The sequence below is a fragment of the Littorina saxatilis genome, linkage group LG2, assembly GCF_037325665.1.
Source record: "Littorina saxatilis isolate snail1 linkage group LG2, US_GU_Lsax_2.0, whole genome shotgun sequence".
NCBI classification, from domain to species: domain Eukaryota; kingdom Metazoa; phylum Mollusca; class Gastropoda; order Littorinimorpha; family Littorinidae; genus Littorina; species Littorina saxatilis.
The window spans coordinates 51,325,100-51,346,745 of NC_090246.1; the positions used below are offsets into that span (position 1 = coordinate 51,325,100).

At 48.6% G+C, this 21,646-nt stretch overlaps 1 protein-coding gene across 2 annotated transcripts in view; it reads right to left on the reverse strand.

Annotated features, from left to right (window-relative positions):
- Positions 1-538: 538 nt before the first annotated feature.
- The window catches only part of LOC138959173 (platelet binding protein GspB-like), a 24,511-nt gene continuing 3,403 nt past the window's right edge, over positions 539-21,646 (reverse strand). The window contains exons 2-4 of one of the 2 annotated variants that reach the window (XM_070330551.1): positions 7,807-12,069; positions 4,855-7,129; positions 539-4,334 (exon numbers count right to left, since the gene is read on the reverse strand). In XM_070330551.1, the coding sequence (XP_070186652.1) occupies positions 4,312-4,334; positions 4,855-7,129; positions 7,807-12,069 (6,561 nt within the window). In that variant the 3' untranslated portion in view covers positions 539-4,311. Of the gene's footprint in view, positions 7,130-7,806; positions 12,070-21,646 lie in introns of both variants that reach the window. The other variant, XM_070330550.1, reaches the window with a different exon arrangement.

Below are 21,646 nucleotides of genomic sequence, written 5' to 3' on the forward strand. Positions count from 1 at the left end.
TGTCAGATGAACTTTAAGATCGGAAGCCACAATTACATCCAAACATTCGTATTAAAATTATGTTCACTGTGTGGCATTTCTAAAATAATAAACGAATAAATAAGTAAATAAAACCAACAAAATAAAAACTGGGACGAGTATTATTACAATATGAATCATATAAATTAAATCTTATTTCTCGTCATCTCATCAACATGTTTTCTGCAAAAGTATTGCACTTCTTTCAGTATTTCTGACACAAAATATCAAATCCTGATTGCAGATAATTATATTCTTCAAGGTGTAATAAATCTGAACAATATTAAATCTTCTTCCATTCCATGCACTTCATGTCCATGTCATTTACATCATGTGAGAAGTATAAACAGGTATGCTCTCTTGTTCGTTCTTATTCATACAAGTACGGCATGCTTGACGTTGGAGGCTCTCTGCGCACGTGCGAGAAGGGCGAGAGCGAGTGAGAGAGAGAGAGAGGGGGGAAGAGAGAGAGAGGGGGGGAGAGAGAGAGAGAGAGGGGGGAGAAAGAGAGAGAGGGGGGAGAGAGAGAGGGGGGAGAGAGAGAGGGGGGAGAGAGAGAGAGAGAGAGAGAGAGAGAGAGAGAGAGAGAGAGAGAGAGAGCGAGAGCGAGAGGCAGAGAGAGGAGGAGGAGAGCCGATTATCTCCCTTCCGCTAGGAACTAATTATTGTCATATTGCCACAATGTAAAATTTCCTTACTGGTAATAGGGCTAAAATCTACAATAAATAAATTCATTCAACACTCACGCTAACAAGATTTGAGTTTCATCATCAATAAAGGTTGTTTTTTTAATGAGTTCCCTGCTATAGCTAGCGCAACATCATGTATGTGTGAAATTATTGGAAAGAATGAAAATATTGCCCGCAGAACACATAAAGTGTGAAAACAAATACCAACATAAACACACAGCATTTGGTAATTGGTTGCTTGTGAAGCTTCATCATAGTTCAGAGTGTTAACAATACTGGCTATTATATGTTCAATGTTGTGCTTTTTTCCTCAACGAAATAGACTAGTTTCAGAAAAACCTGGATTCAGTTAAGCTGAAAAGACGACATTTCTACCTGTTGTTACCTGAGAAGAAAATAGTTATTTAGTCTTCTGAGTTGATTTTTAAATTACCTATTGAATATGATATCCACATATTTACACCGATGGAGTAGATTCGAAACCCAGAAGTATTTTTGTCAATACAAACCCTATAATACAGTCGAAAATAGAGCATGAAGGTATCAGGCACACAAGTTGAAATTTCTCTAAAACGGAAGAAAAATAAGGCATTGTTTACTACCAAATGAACACAGGGTAGTTCGTACGATGACCGAAACTGGTCGTCTAGGCGGAAAATCCAAAACTAAAAGCTTGAAATAAGGTACTACAGGGGAAAACAGTTCAAATCAAATCCTGGAGAACACAATAAAAAGACTTAAGAGTAGAAGATAGCACCATTCTTGAACAAGTTTAGATTTCAATTTCATACAACTTAACGTGTGCATCGGATTTGGCATCATTCCTTGCTCTACATAACTACATTTTGCTGAAAACAAACACAAGGCCAACAAAAGAAAGCCCCGAACATAAATGCATAGAATAATACTGCATGGCGAAGAATGACTGAAAACAAGAGTCGTTCTTTTTTCTCATAAAAATGGTATTTGGTCAAGTCAAAAAAAGTTATCATACTGACTAATTTCAGTACGCAGTCTCCTTCCTATGATAGTTGGTTCAAGCACAAGGAGCCTTAACCATTAATATTGACAAATTTTGTCACACATAACATTTAACGGAAGAAGAAGAACAGGCAACTGCTTTGAGTGGGGATGAAACCTGAGAATCTTTCAAATCGACAAAAAAGGGTTTGGGATTCAGATGTCCCCGTATGTTCACTTTTCCCTGCTATTACCCCTTATCGGAGTTTGTGGTGACAATTCAGGAAACCTGTTCGGATGTAAATGTTCAAATTAAGAATTCCTGATTTCCTAATGAAAAATTGAGCCCATGTTTCAGATGCTAGACAGAATTAGAATTAGAATTATTTGGAATATTCAATACATTACAATCTGTTTGTGTGTGGTTGTGATGCTTGTTTGGACGTGCGTCTGACTCGTTTATGTCGAACACAGAACTTGGCAAAAACAGGCAACACGAAAGTGTGAAGGAGACCAGCAGAGGTGGAGAGAAGAGCGAATCACAGCAAATGTCGGCATCATTAGAAGCCCTTTTTCTGTCCATAACCCTTTACTGGCCGAGGAAATAGGGAAACCCTGTTTCCGACAGCAGCGGCCAAAGCACAAAGACATGCTTCGGAATACTGAAGGGGAAAAAACCACCACATTTATACACCATGTATATAGTCATGGTAATGGAAACGAGAATGAGTCATTTGCTTCTTCGCATAAATGATGACTAACATTCAAGAAGTCAGTGTTCAAATCTCGCTGCCAACGCCATCGTGGCAAGGCTTGTCGGGCAAAGGGAGATAATCTCGGCACTCCAACACGCACTGTTGAGCAGGTGAAGATATTTAAATGACTTACTTACTTACTTATGCCTTTGACCCCGTCCGGGGCATAGGCCGCCAACAAGAGCTCGCCAGGCACTCCGATCCTGGGCATTTAAATGACTGCTCGTTATCTATTTAATTTTCAATATTTAGATCTTAGATTTGTTCTGACCTACTATTAAAACAAAAATTCTTGAGTATCTCCCCACTTCAACCTGAACTTATCTGTGTCCTAACAATGTGCCCTGATACACATGTTCATGAGGGGACTACTTAAGTGCGTGTGATTTTGTTGTGGTGCCACTGTTACACGTTTACAACTGCTTGTCGTTTCAATGCACGTTTGTTTTTTACATACTAAAAAAATCGAGTTCAACTAAAGCATAAATTAAGTAAATTGGTGAATAAAAAAAAATCAAACTTCTACTTTGTGAACCAAATAATTTAAACCATCACGTGAAATCACAGTCTAGAGGTAAACCCTCATCCATCATAATTATTAGTTTGCTTATCATTCGCACTGTAATCCTCCATACAGTCAATTCAGCGAAAACAACATTCATTTGTGATTCTCATGCACTGAAAAACATTTTGATACACGAAACGTCTATACAGACATCAGTTGATCATCAAATGGTCCAAAATAGTACATTAATTATCATGCATTTTCACACGTTTTCCACTCCACATCGAAAGCAGATCCCCCATTTTATAGACTTCAGTTTCTGCAGTAGTTCTGGACTGTGGGCGAAAAGTTTCAACTCTGACCAGCTTGTATACATACACATTCTCGAAAAACATACGTCCATTCCAGTCGTTCTGGTCTTTTTCGAAACAAAAGGCTGTTGACTGAGGCCCAGTCCTTCCGAAAACAGGGCTCGCTGGTCATTAGAAAACGTTCAGTCCAAGGCTTTCTGTACCTTTTTCATTGTCCTTCGTTACACATGTAACCAACGAAATGGTGAAGTTCACCTCAGTTCTGCAGGAGACGTCACAGCGAACGTTACGTCACAGTCTATTTATGGTCAATCGCGTGCATGTACGTCACGCCTGACGCTGCCGGAAAAATGGCGATGTGTCCCACCGAGTAACCGACCCCTGGTAAAGCAGCCTCCTTCGTTGTGTTAGGGGTTTTGTTAGAAAATATTCAGTGACTTGAAGTCATGTTAAATCGTTAGAGCAGACGGTTTCGTTATATTATATTAGCAACGGTCCTCAAGAAGACGACAACTGGCAAAACAAAAATGCATGTCGTTAAGTAGCCTACGTACAATATTTCTTTCTTCTGACATTACACTGAGACGCACAACATGTAAAATGTATATGTAAACCAAGGCACTGACACTACTTTCACAACCAAGTCCATGAGGCACTGTTAATGGATTCTCTTGGCAAGAGAATGACATTGTACGAAGACGACGTCATTTAGATGACATCACACAGACAATCACAAGCAGCAGTACTTAATGATCTAGTGACTAAGGAGCAACTACATGGTCTACGAAGCCTTCCGGTGATTTAGTCACGCGCACACACGCACACAAATACAGTGCTCAACACACATACAGACTATGTAAGATTGATATACAGCTGAAGCAAGATAAACATAATAAAGCTTTGGATGCTGGTATCTGCGAAGATGCAGTGATACTGGGGTAGCGCAAGGTCTTTCTAGTTAGCAATGTGAAACTGCATAGATCTGCAACTGAAAGGGTTATCAGCATGGACCTGGCATTATCGCTCATAGCAACACTTCACATCATTCATTTACCCTGATACCTCTCTGCTCTCTACACCTTCCACTGCCGCACTTCTGAAAGCAACAAGCAGCACAAAGTGGTCGTTACAATCAAACACAAATACAGTCTTCAGCAAGACATCTACTAAGAATTGTATTTACATTTACTTCTGTTTACGAATATGCAAATGAAACCATCGCGAAGAGTTTACTATTTACAATTATTTACAAAGGAACTATAGCTTACAAAACCAAAACACTTTCAACGGAAATATTGCCACCTGCGATATTGTGCGTTTGTAATACTCACCACATTTTCTAACATGGCTAACAAGACAACATAAAATATAAACAACAGATAAAGTGTTTGGAAGACTGACAACTGCAGTGAGCTACTAAGTTGATACCTTCAGAGCTAATGCAAGGAGAAAATACTCTGATATGCTAAAAAGTGTGTAAAAAGTACCAGTCTTTAAAAGCACGTATATATACAAAAAGCTCGTGTTAAGCTGATACACATTTCTGTCAGCGCCCGTTTCCCGTATATACAGCAGCTATGCCGTGGCTTGCACCTGAAGCGCAAAGGAAAGCGTACCTTGCGGCGTGGGGGCGTCGTCGTATCGAGAGCGGAGGTCGGGCTCGGACGTGAAGGAAGAAGAGCGGGAACGTCGGCGTAGAAAGACAGCCTGGCCGGGAACCATCTCCTCCGATGCACACTTGCGGAGAGAGCGCAGCTTGGTCAGTCGGTGGGGGTCTGGCTCGAACGATGAGAGGAGCTCGTGGAAGCTGCGGGGACGCTCGGGGACGTCGTTGTTGTCATCGTCGTTATTGGCAGTGGAGGAGTTGCTCCTGGTGGTTTTGGCTGGTCGCGTTCGCAGCGCTACTTTGACAGTGGACGTTGTGGCGGATGATGTGGCGGGGCTACTAGGAGCAGAGTCTGAGGCTGGCGCTGGAGTTCTCTGCGGGCTACTCTCTGAGCCCCGCTCCTGGCGTTTGAAGGGGTGGAATGGGGGCTTGTTGCTGGGGGACTGAGGGCTGGACACGCCGTCGCTCTGCGCCGTGACGCTGACGCCTCTCCGCTCTGTGGACGGGCTGCCCTGTCGCCCCACACTCTCGCTCTTCTGCTGCATCACCCGGGACAGCTCGGCAGGCCGCATGTTGGACGTCTCCTTGGGAACGCTGGTGGAGTCATCGCTGCCCACCTCGGCGCTGAGGTCAGGGGCGCTGCGAGTGTGCAAGGGGTGACTTCGCCGAAGTCGTTCCTCGTCGCTGGAGCTGAACAGTTCCACCATCATGGCCACGCCGCGACCCAGCCGCTGTTTGCTTTTCCTCTCCCCTAGCCCCTCCGCTGAACTCTCTGAGCTGGACATAGCAGCGTCGTTCTTGGCCGAGCTTGCCATGGCGGTGGTCGCAGTGGCTGTGACGACAGGAGGACTCCCGGAGAACACGACTGTCTTGCTGTCTAGGGGCGGGGCGCAAGACGCGGCGGGTTTGACGACAATGGGTTGTGCCACTAATCGCGTTGGCCCTCCAGTCGTCTTAGGAGCAGATTCCTCCCTGTCCTTGGCATCGCTGTCTTGGAACATGACCGGTGGCTTCAGCTGCAGCTCTACCACCGCTCCCTGCTGTGCCCTGACCACGTCCAGATGCAATGGCGGCTTTTTGGAACCGGTACTGGCTTTTGCTGGAGGCTCGATCTGAAAGTTGAGCTGGGTCTTGGCTAATTGCTGTCCTGTGCTGGAAGCGTACTCGGCATCAACCGTTTTGCCAGCTGCGAGGTCCTCCAGCGTGATGGTCGGGGAGGACTTGGAGCGTGCCCTCTTGCTGGCTGCGTCCTCCTTGTCCTGACTGGACGCCTTGGGCCGGAACCGCTGCCTCACCCTGGGCTCGCGTTTCTCAGGGGCGGGTTTGGCCACCTCAGCTCGCACAATGCTGGTGACGGGCGAAAGCACGGAGCCAGGTATGGACGACGCAGTGACGCGGCTTGAATAAGCTGGAATTGTAGAGGGGATCGGCTGCATCAGCCCCACCGGCGTCTGCAAACGAAACGCTGGCTTGGGTGCCACGGCCGGGGGAGACTTAGGATCAAGACCAGCGATGTAGCTACTGGAAGGAGACTTTGTCTCCTGAGAGTTCAGCGTGATGTTGAGGGCACGGCGCTGTGTGTCTGGCGAGGCGGCGAGCGTATGAAGGTTCTGTTCCCTTTGGGTGTACACCTTGCTCTGCAGCTCTTTGATTTCAGGCAGCGGGGGTTGGGTTCGGGGTTGCGGCGTGGAGGCGGTGGACACGAGAGTGGCCGTCTTGTTCACCTCGTCGATGATGGCCTGGAAGGACTTGGAAATTAAGTCGAACTCCGACTGCGTCTTCTTCTCCGTATCCGCCTCGGAGGCCAACCTGCAGGACGAGGAATAGGGCGACGTTTCAGGCTGTATAGTGGCTGCGGGTGGCATGGGGGCGATGAAGACCGACGACGCCTTGCTGCGTCCAGAGGGACCGGCAGCGGACTCTATACTGGCCCTGGTGGTGACGCTGACCCCGCCCCCTCCCGGCCTGGTCCTGTAGGACGGGTAGTCCCTCCGCTCCGCGCGGTCTATCAGGTCTCCGCTGTTGAGGTCCAGGCTGGAGTAGATACGCTCCAGCTCGCTCAGGGCATCCTCCAGCTTGGTCTTCTTGCTGTGGTAGAAGTCCTGCATGTTTCCCGGCCTCACCTCGGGCGAGTGTGGCCCGATGGAGGGCGCGAACTTGCGGAGGGCCAGGAGGATCTTGTCCAGGTTGTAGTCGTCTGCCGTGAGGAGGCGTGACTTGATCATGCTGACCTTGCGCTCCACGCTCACCGCCAGCTGTCGTAAGTCCTCCATGGAGTTGTTCACCTGCACATGAAATACGTGTCTTCTGTTATTCACCTGCACGCAATGTTTATCATCCACCTGCTTATCTGCATACAATGTGTGTCTTTGTTATTCGTCTCCATGCTATACTCGTGCTTGTATTATTTGTCTGCATGCAATATTCATTTACTGTATTCATTTGCACATATACTAGCATCTGTTTCTTTCTTACCTGTTTACCTGCACGCAATACTTATGTTTGACACTCACCTGCTTACCAGCATAAAATGTGTCTTTGTTATTCGGCTGCATGCTATACTCGTGTTTGTATTATTATTTTTCTGCATGCAATATTCATTTCTTGTTATCGTTTGCACACAATATCATCTCTGTTTCTTGTTTTACCTGTATTCAGACCCATTGCTCTTATTTATGCACACGGAGTATTCATGTTTGTTCTACACGAACATTGATCTCTCTGTTACCTGCCAAGCTATGCGCAATCTGCTTTTCAATTCCTCGCACAGGTCCTCTCTATTGTTTATAAATAAACAGAATCAATCAATGAATAATAAGAAAAACACATTAATAAATAAATAAATAAATAAATAAATAAATAAATAAATATATAAATAAAAAATAAATAAAACAGTTCTTTCAACTAACTAATAAGAAAACCACATCACAACACGTACTTGTCTGCCGACGGCTCACAGTACCTGACTTAGTTTGTCTTGCTGCCTGGCGAGAGCAGGTGCCGGAGCAAGGGAGGAGGCGAGAGGTGCCGAGCGCTGTGTGGGGGCCACAACTGATCGTGCCACAGTCTGGGGCGGCGCTACAGCCACCGGTCTTGACAAAGCCACGGGAGCGCTGGTCGCTAAAGAGAGGGCGGGTATCCTGCTCCTTAAGGGGATCTCTGGTCTGTCCTCTTCCACCAACCCCGTGCTCATTAGCTTCTGTTTGAGAAGGTTGGGATCCAGCACGTAGTGTCCCGCAGTCATCCCTGTGATCCCTGCGATGCCCTTCGCGCCCAGAGCAGCTGCTATCGCTGGTGCTGGTGCTGGTGCGGCGAACATGGTTGTCGCTAGCTGCGCTTTCGTGCTGCTGGAGATGCTAACAGAGACGGGCTGCGCCGTGACCAGGTTGCTGTAGCTGCTGGCCGGGCCGTCCCAGGCGTTAGCGGTGGGTGCCTCCATCCCGCGTGCCCGCTCTGCCCTTGACCTCATGAGCTCCGAAGTCCAGCTGGGTCCTGGAGAGGAGCGATGGGAGTCTGAGCTGTCCCCGGCGCCTCTTCTCTTGGGGCTGAGCGGCTTGCGCTCCAGGGAGGATCGGATGTCTTCCAGCACGTCGTCCAGGGCGTTGGTACCGCTGTACTTGTCTGCTCCGCTGGCCCCACGCTCCAGACTGGACGTCTTGCCGCCAGGGTAGGCGTCCACGTTGATGGTCAGCGGCGTGATGTTGGGCGTGTACAGCGACTTGGACCGCTGCAGGCGATCTTTTAATGACACTGTGGAGGGTTGGCGGGGTTGGCTGGATAGAGTGGAGCTGTGGGGGGACAACTCGGAGGTCTGCAGCATCACGGGCTTGAGGATTTCTTCCGACACAGCCAGGTGCCCGCCCAGGCTATTTGGGTCGAAAGTGGTCATCTCCTCGATCTCCTTCCAGAACGGGTCCTCCGAGAATGGGATGGTCTGCAGCGTCCGCGCCTTGACCCTCTCGCAGCTGACCACGTTGCCCTGCGTGCTCTCCATGTCGGGCGACCACACCTCGATGTCCCTGATGCGGTCCTCCAGCCCCGTGATCATCTGGGACCAGTTCACGTCCGCCCCGTCCTTGTGGGTGGGCGACACCTTGGCCACGCGCGAGTCACCCCCGCGTGACGACTCGTCCTCTGACATCACGGCCCTGTTTTCGTTGAACCGTCGCCGTAAGTCGCTGACTGACTGGTGTTTGACGGTCCTCATCTCGTCGATCTCGTCCTGGTAGCGCGACAGCCGCTTGCTCGTTTCTGGCGTGTCCGGAGGAGCGACGTTACTGCTGCCATAAGTCCCTTCAGGCTCTCCCAGTTCTCTCTCGGCGTCGGCCCGACTTCTCTGGTTGGCCAGCATATGTTGGCGGAGCTCACCGGCCGACATGAGGCCCCCGGGTTGGTACAGCGTTGCGGAGCGCGAAAAGAGCTGCGGGCCTTGCTGCGGCAGGTCGATGTAGACAGAGCTGGTGGAGTGGGAGAGGTGTGGACCAACCTGCAGACCCGTGTTGGGGTCCTGGACCACCTGGAAAAAGCGGTGTAGGTTGCTTTCCCTGGACAGCACCTTGGCGTCCCCTGCAAGATGCAGGGTGGGGTCAGAGTTGGCCGGCTTGAGACTGACCATTCCTGACTGTGCCGTGGTGGTGATGGTGGCGGTGGGTGTTGGGACGGTCGCCACCTGACCATGCTGACTCATGCGTAACGACCTCTTGACCTCGCTGGGCATCATGAGAGAATCCCTGTCAGCCTCTGTACGCTCCTCTATGGGCGTCAGCTGTACCGCTTTCTTCGCTTCGCTCCCGGAACCGTAGTCGGGCTTTTTCATGAAATGCTCCCACTTCTTGACACGCTCGGCCACCTCGATGTCGTACTCCACGTCGGAGAACATGCCCTGGGCCTGCTCCACAGTCAGGTTCTGGTCGCTGACACAGCCCCGCCCCGCCATGTAGTTAGGGTGCAGCATGGGGCCGCGGTACGTGGGCGGCACGACGACGGCGTTCAGCTGGGTGTCCGACTTGCTCATGTCATCGCGGTCGTGGTACTCGCTGGTCGGACGTGAGGACCGGGTCCGGCTGTCGTACGAATGTTTTCTCTCAGCCCGGGGTACGGGCACCATGCCGAACGTGTAGGACGTGTTAGGCCCGGGGTAGGCGGAGTCTGACCACTGGTTCTCCTCGGCGATGTGGATCTGTGGAGGGGGATGCATAGCGCTGCTGTTCGCTGGTGGAGGATTAAGCGGCACGCGAAAGTGAAGCTCACTCTTGTTGCTCTCTGTACGTGGAGAGGCGTGTTGTGCTTGCCGGACACTCTGTTGGCCACTGACCGTCACCTGTGGTTTACTGGGCGTGTTGAACTGCGCGCTGAGCTGTGTGCTGACCTGAGAGTGTGGCTGTACGGCGGCCTGTGTGCTGGGGAATCTACGAGCCTCAGGTACACTGGATGACCGTGACACTGAAGCTTGTGGTTTCTTAGGCCCACCAGCGCTGATCTCCCTTTCCAGGTACTGAATGTTGGACTCTATCAGTTCATCCAGCGAGTCGTCGCTCTGAAACCCGTCCTCCGCCTGCCGCCTGCTGCTTCTAGGGTCCTTGAAGCTCTGCGAGAGAGGCCTGTCGATCACTCGTGCCGACCTGAGTCTGAGCTCCACTACCTCGTTGTACTGTGACGCTGGCTGCTGTCGCTGCCGCTGGTTTGCTGGAGGGGACTGGTACTGTATGGCTGTGCCCCGCTGCACCTCCATCACGTCCTGACTGGGAGGGTTTACCTGGGCGAAAGTCCGCTGCCCCGACACTCTGCTCCCACTCAGTCTGCTGGACTCGCGGTCCGGGGAATAGTTCGCTGTGTCATATATAGAGTCTGCGGAAGGCACACGCACAGCGGGGTTAAACCGTCTGACATGAACTTCGGGAGAGCTGTTGTGCACGGCGCGGTTTCCCAGCTGAGGGTCTGGGATGGTGTAGAACTGCTGTCGGCCCACGATGCCGGCTGGTGTGGAGACCTCCGCTATCCCTCTGTTGTCAGGGAAGGGTCTGACGATAGACTGTCTGACTGGGGAAGCAGGCTGCTGGTACACGGGCGCGGGTTGAGACGTGATCACCGCCGTGTGTCTCTGCGACCCTCCAGCCTGCTGTGCCATCCTGTTGGCGGGCTGGGCGGGCACCACGATGTTGGACCTGTAGGCCTGGGGCTGTGCCGCCACCGACTGCTGGCTGTACTGACTGCCGCGGGGCTGCCTTGCGCCCTGGTCTGACAGCACTGCCGGCATGCCGCGCGAACCCTGAGGTCCCCAGCCGTTGTGGTCCGACACCGTCACCTGTGAGCTGCCCGGCCTGGGCTGGTTGCCTAGCGCCCCTTGCAGCGCTCTCTGACGGAGACGAGAGATGCGTGACTCGGGCGTGTTCTCCTCGTCCGATGTGACGGCGATGTCGATACGCTTCTTTCGCATTTCTTCCAGCTTTTGATACTTGTTCTTCAGGCTGCCCGAGTTGGTGCTGCCCGTCCCCTCCCCACGCTGCTGCTGGTGTTCTTGGTTGGCTGGCGGTATCGGTGTGCCTTCTGGCGACAAATACACCCAGCTCTCCCTGTTAGTGTTGCGCTGGCCCAGCTGTGTGTAGCCTGGAGAGTCGTTGGAGTTGTCGGCGCTGGAGGTGCGCTTGTCCGCCTTGTTCTTCTTGACGCGCCGCACCAGCAGCGGGTTCTTTGTCCACTGCATGCGGTCAGAGTCCGAGTCCGAGTCGGATTCTGAAGGGTCAGGGTTGACGAAGCCCCCTTCGTCGTCTGACGCTGTGGGGGACACCCTGCCCCTCCCCTTCCCCTTGCCATTGTTGGTCCCGACATCCATGGACTGCGTCACGCGGCGGCCGGAGGGTCCCTCGCTACGGGAGCGTCTCTTCAGCTCGCCCGCATCGCCGTCCCCGTCCCTCCGTCTGTCTCGCCGCCCCTGACGCATCTGAACCCGCCGCTCCGCCATGTCGGGCTCTCGCGCTGGCACGGGGGGCGGGGGCTCTGTGGGTCGTGGCTGTGGCGCTGGGTGATGATGGTGAAGGTGCGGAGGCTGTTGATGTGGTTGTGGTGGTGGTGGTTGTGGATGAGCAGGACGCTGCTGTGGCTGGTAAGGGGGTTGCTGGGGTTGGTGTTGCTGCCGGGGGTGGTGGTAGGTTGGGAGTTGTAGGGGTGGCTGTGACGGTGTCTGAGGCTTGTTGCTGCCTATGCTGCGCAGCTTCTCGTCCGCACTCTGTCAAACAGAAAAGAGGTAATTTTGGTTATACGTTGACAAAACATAGTTGACACTTCATCAGGGAAGCTCGCTTTCCCCAAAGGTAAGCAGCCCGGATGATTTTCCATGACGAAATCCGCAAAGGTACTTTTTTAATATTGGCTGTATACATTGTTATCAGTTACGACCGTCGCACTGGCCCAGTGGATAATACGCCGGCCTCCCGAGCGGAAGGTCGTCGGTTCGAATCCCGGCGGCGCCTGGTGGATTAAGGATGGAGATTTGTCCGATCCCCCAGGTCAACTTATGTGCAGACCTGCTAGTGCCTAATCCCCCTTCGTGTGTACACGAAAACACAAATGACGGGGTAAAAACGGCCATACCCGTAAAAAAGAAAACCACTCGTGAAAAAACATGAGTGAACTTAGGAGTTTCAGCCCTTGAACGAAGAAGAAGAAGAAGAAGAAGAAGAAGCAGAAGAAGAAGAAGAAGAAGAAGAAGAAGAAGAAGAAGCAGAAGAAGAAGAAGAAGAAGAAGAAGCAGAAGAAGAAGAAGAAGAAGAAGCAGAAGAAGAAGAAGAAGAAGAAGAAGAAGAAGAAGCAGAAGTTATTAGTTACAACGTTCTGGGTGTGTGCACGTGTGTCAGTGTGTATACGTTTGTCCTTGTGTGAGTAATCGCCCTTGCATTTTGCTTCTGCTTATCTGTTGTTCTGCCTGTCTGTCTGTTTTTCTGTGTGCAAGTCTGTTTGTCTACCTGTGTGGCTGCATGTCTGTCAGAATGTGCGGCCATACCATATTTAATGTTGTCTACCTGGAGCATAAACAGAGAATAACTGAAGGGCCCGAACACCTGTGCTATCGGTCAGCCAATTAGGTTGAAGGTGACCACTAGTCTTGATGCTCAGATAATTGGCCCTACCTCTGCTTATTACCCACAAGAAAATGAGCGCCCTAGAATAATTTGCCAGCCAGTTCTGGCATTGACCTCGTGGCTATTTGCGGTTCTGCTGATTTGGTAAGCATCGGAAGCTTTCAAAGGGAGAGAGATAGGGGAGGGGGGAGAGAGAGAGAGAGTTTTACAAAACACACACACTGACACACCTCTCAATCATATATCTCTCTCTACCCCCCTCCCCTCCACCTCTCTCTCTCTCTCTCGCTCCCCTAGCTCGCTCTCACTCTCGCTCTCGCTCTCTCTCTCTCGCTCCCCTAGCTCGCTCTCACTCTCGCTCTCAGTCTCAGTCTCTCTCTCTCTCTCTCTCTCTCTCTCTCTCTCTCCTCTCTCTTTATTCATCTCTCTCTCTCATACACGCCGCCAACAAAATGTATACATCGACTTGAAGCAACGACTAGGGTACTCTTTGCCTGAAGTGGGGCCCAGCGGGCGAGGTAGAGAACTGTCAGCGAGAAGAACTATGAAACGAAGTGTGAGAGATAACATCAAGGTCTGGAAGCTCCGCGGTGGAAACTTGGAAATGGTTGATACAGGCACGAAGGCGTATGGGAACCAAAGATCTTCTATCTTTGATAGAACTCAAAATAGACATCATAGGATCTTTGGTAAGGGATAGGGAGTTCGGTGTTTAGGAGAAAAAGAGCCCCCCACACACACACACACACACACGAATACTCATACACACACACATACGCGCGCGCACGCACGCACACACATGCATACACACCGTGCACACACACACACACACACACACACACACACACGCACACTGACACACTTCCTTTTTCCCTCCTTTTCGAAACTGTTCATTTCTCTTTCCGCAGAAGAAGGGAAGTCAATGCATTTACTTTCCAAACTAACCTTAATAAGCTTTCATCAAAATGCATGCCTGGCAACGGCAAGTCGATCTAAATGTCGTACCCTACCAGGAGGCACTTTGATTCAATCTCTTGTGGATGCGCGGTTCCGGTGTATGCTGTGGAATGGCGCAGCAACCAAGTGGAGGTTGAATCATCTTTTTGAACACTGCTGAGAGTGTGCCAGTCAAAGCAGGTAGAGTAAATATATTATAATGTACGTGCTTTGAGCTGCTCTTTATACATCACAGGCGGAGTGAAAACAGCACCTGCGGCGCGGGACGCATTTGTTTGACACATTGGCCCCTCTTTGCCTGAACAGTGAAGTCAAGACGTTCGCCGCTGACTTCTATCAGATACTGTATAGTGCGTGTGTACTCTACAGTCTCTGCTTCGATATCGTCTGTATTCATCGATGCAAATCGCGCATTCTGCGATCTATACACACACGCGGATTCAGCGTACAGACAGTCAAACGAAAACAGCTCGCGCGCTTTCAAAGCTAAGTATGTACTCCTTGCATACACGCACACGCACACGCACACATCCACGCACACATTCACATACGCACACACACACTGTGACACGCACGCACACACACACACACACACACACACACACACACACACACACACACACACACACACACACACAGAGTGTTTGTGTATGCGTCTTTGTGTGCGAGTCTTCAGCGAGAAACCTACTGGGCTGAGGATTAAATTAATAAATGCAACAGGTGGCAAGGCGAAAGCATGGACAACCAAATCCGCAAGAAAGCATCACTGTCTAATTATCTGTATTACTGCTCTGCCTAATTGTGCCAAACGCACCAAACCTGGAGGGTGGGTAATTAATCTGTCTCTGAAATCAAACTGCAAAAAAACGCAATAAATTAAAGGGAAAAAAGCCAACCAGTAGGCTTGCAGCTAGGCCGTACCGAGCGGCGTTTGAAGAGATTACTCAGCTGGTGAAAACCAACACCATTCACTTTCTTTACTTACACTAATGTACAGTCTGCCTTTTAACACCGCGGCCTACCCGTTGTTGTTCTGTACACTGATTCCCAACCTGGGTGCCATTCGATATCCTTTAGAGGGTACCGACCGGCACCATCCTGCTTCTCTGGCACCAGCCATACTAAAAGCACAACTTCTATTTAAAGGCACACTCCTTCTCGTGAACACACTTCGGCTCACCATGTCAGATCTGGCCAGGCCTTTAAAAGAGACAAGCGGGTAAGATCATTCCTCCAAATGGTCACTTACCAAAACTCAACACCCTGACTGCTTGCTGTAGTGAATACGAACTGCATGGTCACTTACCAAAACTCAACACCCTGACTGCTTGCTGTAGTGAATACGAACTGCACGGTTTGATGAACTCATAATAGCGTTTACGAAATGAATTCACCAAACAGTTCCCTCTGTGTACAGAGACCACCCAAGCTGTTCATGTTCATTTTTGGTATGTTTGTTTGTTTGCTTAACGCCCAGCCGACCACGAAGGGCCATATCAGGGCGGTGCTGCTTTGACATTTAACGTGCGCCACACACAAGACAGAAGTCACAGCACAGGCTTCATGTCTCACCCAGTCACATTATTCTGACACCGGACCAACCAGTCCTAGCACTAACCCCATAATGCCAGACGCCAGGCGGAGCAGCCACTAGATTGCCAATTTTAAAGTCTTAGGTGTGACCCGGCCGGGGTTCGAACCCACGACCTCCCGATCACGGGGCGGACGCCTTACCACTAGGCCAACCGTGCCGGTATTTTTGGTATGTGACCAAGCGGAGGTAAGATCTTGGCCCATGTAACAGCCTGCCTAGATCTGAGATGATGAGGCGAACCTTGAACACGAGAAGGGGTGTGCCTTTAAACACCGTTCTTCCATGCTGTGGAAGCCGAGTGCAACATGTAGTTCTACAATCAGCATAAAGCCAGTGAGGTGCCTGTACCCAACGTCTACCTGCAAACTGTGTTCATCTGTCAGCATTCCTCTCAATTGCCAGCCAGCAACCGCGACACCTGTCCTCTGGCACCACGAAGGTACTATGCCCTCCGTGTGCATGTGTTATACTCATGTGTTATACTCTCTCTCTCTCTCTCTCTCTCTCTCTCTCTCTCTCTCTCTCTCTCTCTCTCTCTCTCTCTCTCTCTCTCTCTCTCTCTCTCTCTTCATCTTATTTGTATAAAATATAATTAAAGATTATCAAGATAAGTGTTGAAGCTATCACTTGTTCGCCATGTTTTGCTATTGGAATGTGTATTGATTATCATTTCAAGAACGTGTCCATAAGCAATCTGCTTCTTAATGTTGTTATTGTTTGAAACGTGTGGATGAGAAATTGAATAAAACACGCTTAAACCAAAACGCTAATGGGAGTTGTTGTTTTTCCATAACGATTTTTCTCTGACTTATTTGTGAAACACCAACGGACAGCAATACTTAAATCTTCTACTTTAAGAAGCCTGTATTTTATTATTCCAAGAACACAAATATTGGCTGTAATAAGCCTTGCGTATCTTGATATGCGGGTGTACATGCACGGGAAAGGTTCTTTTAGTTCTAGAAGTACACCTGTAGTTCCTTGCTGGTGACTTAGGGTCCTGACAGTAAAGGTGAGATTCCCGCAAAGGTCTTCGCCCCATCGGTGTTTTTTTTAGCCGACTGTCTGGTCGCATCATTCCCAGACACACAAGAGAAGGCCTACCACCACGGTGATCAGACAAGCAAGGCAAACTGTGTACACTTGTTGCTGTCCGGTCACATCTTGGCCAAATTACTGCAAAAGAACCTGACTGCGAACTTCAGCACTGACGGGTACCTCTGACTGTGAAGCTTAGCGTACATGTTTGCACACCTGATACAGACAGACAGACAGACAGACAGACCGACCGACAGACAGACAGACAGACAGACAGACAGACAGTCAGACAGACAGACGGAGAGACAGGCAGACAGACAGACAGACAGACAGACAGGCAGAAAAGCCATCGTTGTGAAGAGTAGATTTCAATGAGAGATTGAAAATATCTAAGGGGTACCATCCTTGGGAGCATCGTAACCAGACAGGTACTGTTCAGGAACAGAAATCGATCTAACACAGAAACTCAAAAAAGATAATATACCCTATATTAGCGTATCGAAGTCTTGGGTAGCTACACTGAAGTATATAGGTAGGTAAGAAGGTAAGCAGCAATCTAGGTTGTAGTGACAAGGATACTCTCTCGCACAGCATGCATCCTCCCTGGCACGATAAGAGGGAACAGAATGGGGTGGTGGGGGGGGGGGGGGGGGATGTCGATCGCTGAGATTTCTCACAGTGTGTGCACCTGTTAATACTAACCATTCACTTATCACATCCACTGACGAAACATGAACGTGTGCATCTGCGCAAAGATCCTTGTGCCAAAAGATTGCTTAGATGATACGCACATCATACACAAAACATCAGGATGTTAGCATACACAAGTCATGTAATGCCGCTGTAGCTAGGCTATTTGCTATCAGATTCTAACCTCCATGTCGTAAAGGTAGGTTATCCTGCTGGTTAACTGTTCGTGTGTCTGTCTGTTTTATTATGTGCGTGCCTGTGTGTTTGATTTGTAAGATTTGGTTCGTTGGGTCGTTTGCTGCTACAGTGCCTGTTTGTGTTGTCTGATCATAAAAAGTGTGTAAAATGCATCTGATACAATATCCTTTATACACAGCTCAGAACGTTGCACACAGCACAGAACGATCAAGTGCAAAATATGTTGGCCACAAAGCTCGTACACCTGTACAGAAGAGGTAGGAGCTGTCTTGTCAGCAGAGAAGCGCAGTGCTAAGTACTCTAGGTCTAGCATAGTCAGGAAAATAAACAGGAATAACGGCAGGAAGCTGCGGCATACAACAACAAACAGGTCTTTTTACCCCCCTCTCTCTCTCTCTCTCTCTCTCTCTCTCTCTCTCTCTCTCTCTCTCTCTCTCTCTCTCTCTCTCTCTCTCTCTCTCTGTCACTGTCTCTCTCTCTGTCTCTCTCTATGTCTGTCTCTGTCTCTCTCTCTCAGTCTCAGTCTCTCAGTCTCTCTCTCTCTCTCTCTCTTAGGCTCTCTCTCTCTCTCTCTCTCTCTCTCTCTCTCTCTCTCTCTCTCTCTCTCTCTCTCTCTCTCTCTCCTTCTCTCTTTCCCCTCTAGTGCAGCAGAACGGAGAAAATTGCAGTTGATTGCAGTAACAGAACGCTTCCGATCATTCCTGCTGGGCGGCATTTTGCGCAAATGTTTTGAGTGTTGAAGAACAGAATGACACAAGGAAGGGGGGGGGGGGGTGGTAGTGGAAAGTGTGTAATATTTCGACAGTAGACTTATTTTGTACCGCGCAGCATGTTGCATTGACTTGGAGGGAGTGACATATTTATTTAACACAAAACGAGAAGACTACTGAAGAAGAGGGGTTGAGGGGGGGGGGGGGGGGTGATGTTGAGCCTCAGGACAGACTAATGCATACATACACTGCGCATAATGATGTATTGAAATACAGAAACACAGGTAACAAAAGGAGAGGATGAGTTCGAGACAAGAACAGAAAGTAAGGAATCTTTCATTTGGCCCATATCGGCATTACCTGGTTACGTTGTACAGTATACAATAGCCATGTAGCCTACTGAGTGAGAGCAACACGCCGAACACAATAGGACTGACTGATGGACTGAATGATCTCAGTTTGTGTTACAACCAGACCGCTGGGAACCCCTGTTTTGCACTTGGAGTATTCTCAAACAAACTTGCTGTATTTTCAGAAAAATTAGCGTACGTACTCCACACAGCATTTGAACATCCATGATTCAAACATGCTTCACACGCGGCCGTCGCACAGGTAGCCTAATTAAGTTTACCAATACATTTAAAACAAATGCTTCTTTCAAATTCAATGTTTACTGACAAAAACTGTAATCATGTGTCAAAATACTGGATCGGCTTCGGGATGCGCTTGTGAAGAAAAGTAATCTGGGAATTTTTCTTGTCGTATTTTTCCACAGATCGCACTGCTCGTATTCCAGACAATCATGCGTACAAAATACGGCAAAATCGTATGGGTTTCCAGGTCTGTACAATATTGGCATGTTTTACCAAAAGTCCATTGTTTTCCACACCTGTCCTCAGTGAAGCGAAGGCAGAAAAAGGAGAGCAGTTTTACTGACACGTCTGACAAAAGACAAGAAGAATATGCCCATGTACAAACAGTACAGAGAGTGACACACTTACCAGAACGGATAAGGGAAAAGTCATTCACAGCTAATTCAAGTCGAGCCTTGCCCCTTCAATATCGGCCAGGGGAATGGGCGAGGAGGGCTCATAAACTGTAATTCGGTCAAACTGTGGAGCTTTTGGACATGGACAATAATTATACAGAGCACTGCACTGACAGAGAGAAACACGCGTAACACTGAAAACGAGAAGACAAGGCGGAAAAAGAGAGAGAGAGAGAGACAGAGAGAGACAGAGAGAGAGAGAGAGAGAGACAGAGAGAGACAGAGAGAGACAGAGAGACAGAGACAGACAGACAGGCAGACAGACAGACAGATAGAGACAAAGAGACTGAGACAGAGAGACTGAGAGACAGAGACAAAGAGACTGAGACAGAGAGACTGAGACGGACAGAGACACAGAGAGACAGACAAACAGACAGACAGACAGACAGACAGACAGACAGACAGACAGACAGAGACAAAGAGACTGAGACAGAGAGACTGAGAGATAGAGACAAACAGACAGACAGACACACAGACACACAGAGACACAGATAAGGGAATGGCAGAGGAAAGTGTTTAAACCTTTTTCGCAGAACTACAAATGTCTCCGAACCTCTCCACGCAGACAGACCTATGCACAGTACAAAGCTGAAACTACTGACAGAAGAACGACACACCTAGGTCAGAAACGTGCTACACCTGCTTCCAACGTGTGTCTGGAACTCCCAGGCAACAGAGGGGAGTATTGTAGTCTGTATATATACGCCAGTCTCTCTGATGGATATAGGCCCCAACACTGAAAACTGCCACATCAACAACGCCAACACAGCCCTCTTGTTGAAACTCCAGTAATGGCCCGTCTTGAAATATCTTCTTGTGTGACGTGAAGAATGGCTTCAATCAGTAAGAAAAGTAATACACGGAGGCGAGACTGAGACAGGCGGGTAGAGAGAAAGAAAGAAAACACACACACACACACACACACAAAACCACACACACAAAACCACACACACACACACACACTCTCTCTCTCTCTCTCTCTCTCTCTCTCTCTCTCTCTCTCTCTCTCTCTCTCTCTCTCTCTCTCTCTCTCTCTCTCTCTCTCTTCAGTCCTTTCGATCTCTTTTCACTCAATCTCTCTTAGTCACATAGACACGCATAATTATATACTGTCTCTCTCTATCTGTCTGTCTCTCTCTCACTCAGAGAAGCAAATTCACGAATTTCATAGACTGTCAATCACTCTTTAAAAAAAAAAACAAGTCGCGTAAGGCGAAATTACTACATTTAGTCAAGCTGTGGAACTCACAGAATGAAACTGAACGCACTGCATTTTTTCACAATGACCGTAGTCCGCCACTTGTGCATAACGGAGTGAAACAGACGAGCCTGTTCAGCGCGGTAGTGGTTTCGCTGTGCTGCATAGCACGCTTTTCTGTACCTCTCTTCGTTTTACCTTTCTGAGCGTGTTTTTAATCCAAACATATCATATCTATATGTTTTTGGAATCAGGAACCGACAAGGAATAAGATAAAATTGTTTTTAAATCGATTTCGGAAATTTAATTTTGATCATAATTTTTATATTTTTAATTTTCAGAGCTTGTTTTTAATCCAAATATAACATATTTATATGTTTTTGGAATCAGGAAATGATGTAGAATAAGATGAACGTAAATTTGGATCGCTTTATATTAAAAAAAAAAAATAATACAATTTTCAGATTTTTAATGACCAAAGTCATTAATTAATTTTTAGGCCACCAAGCTGAAATGCAATACCGAAGTCCGGCCGTCGTCGAAGATTGCTTTACAAAAAATTGATTGAAAAATGAGGGGGGTGTGACAGTGCCGCCTCAACTTTTACAAAAAGCCGGATATGACGTCATCAAAAGTATTTATCGAAAAAAAGAAAAAAATGTCCGGGGATATCATTCCCAGGAACTCTCATGTAAAATTTCATAAAGATCGGTCCAGTAGTTTGGTCTGAATCGCTCTACACACACACACGCACAGACACACACATACACCACGACCCTCGTCTCGATTCCCCCTCTATGTTAAAACATTTAGTCAAAACTTGACTAAATGTAAAAATTCCTGACCCAGGCAAACAGACTCCACTACACCAAACTGAGTAGCATGACCAAATGCATACATCGACTCCACGGCAGAAGAGATTATTCATTCATCACAGCGATTACCCCCACAAACACCCCCTCTATCCCGTATCTGAGTTGATGTCGCTGTCATTATCAAAGGTCACGAGGGATATTATGGTTAGCCACGATAATAACTACGTTGCACTGACTATGAGTGACAGCCACATAATGACACAGGCAGAATGCCATCACTGCAACTGAAAACAGACCTTGCGCGTAGCATGCATGCTTGCCATTAACATGGTACGCCAGAAAAGGAGCAAACATGTATTCCATTACACGTACTGCACAGAGACACCAACAGACAGACAGACGCTCACACGGACGCACATAAACAGAAACAAACACGCAGACAGGCAGGCAGACAGACAGACAGACAGACAGACACA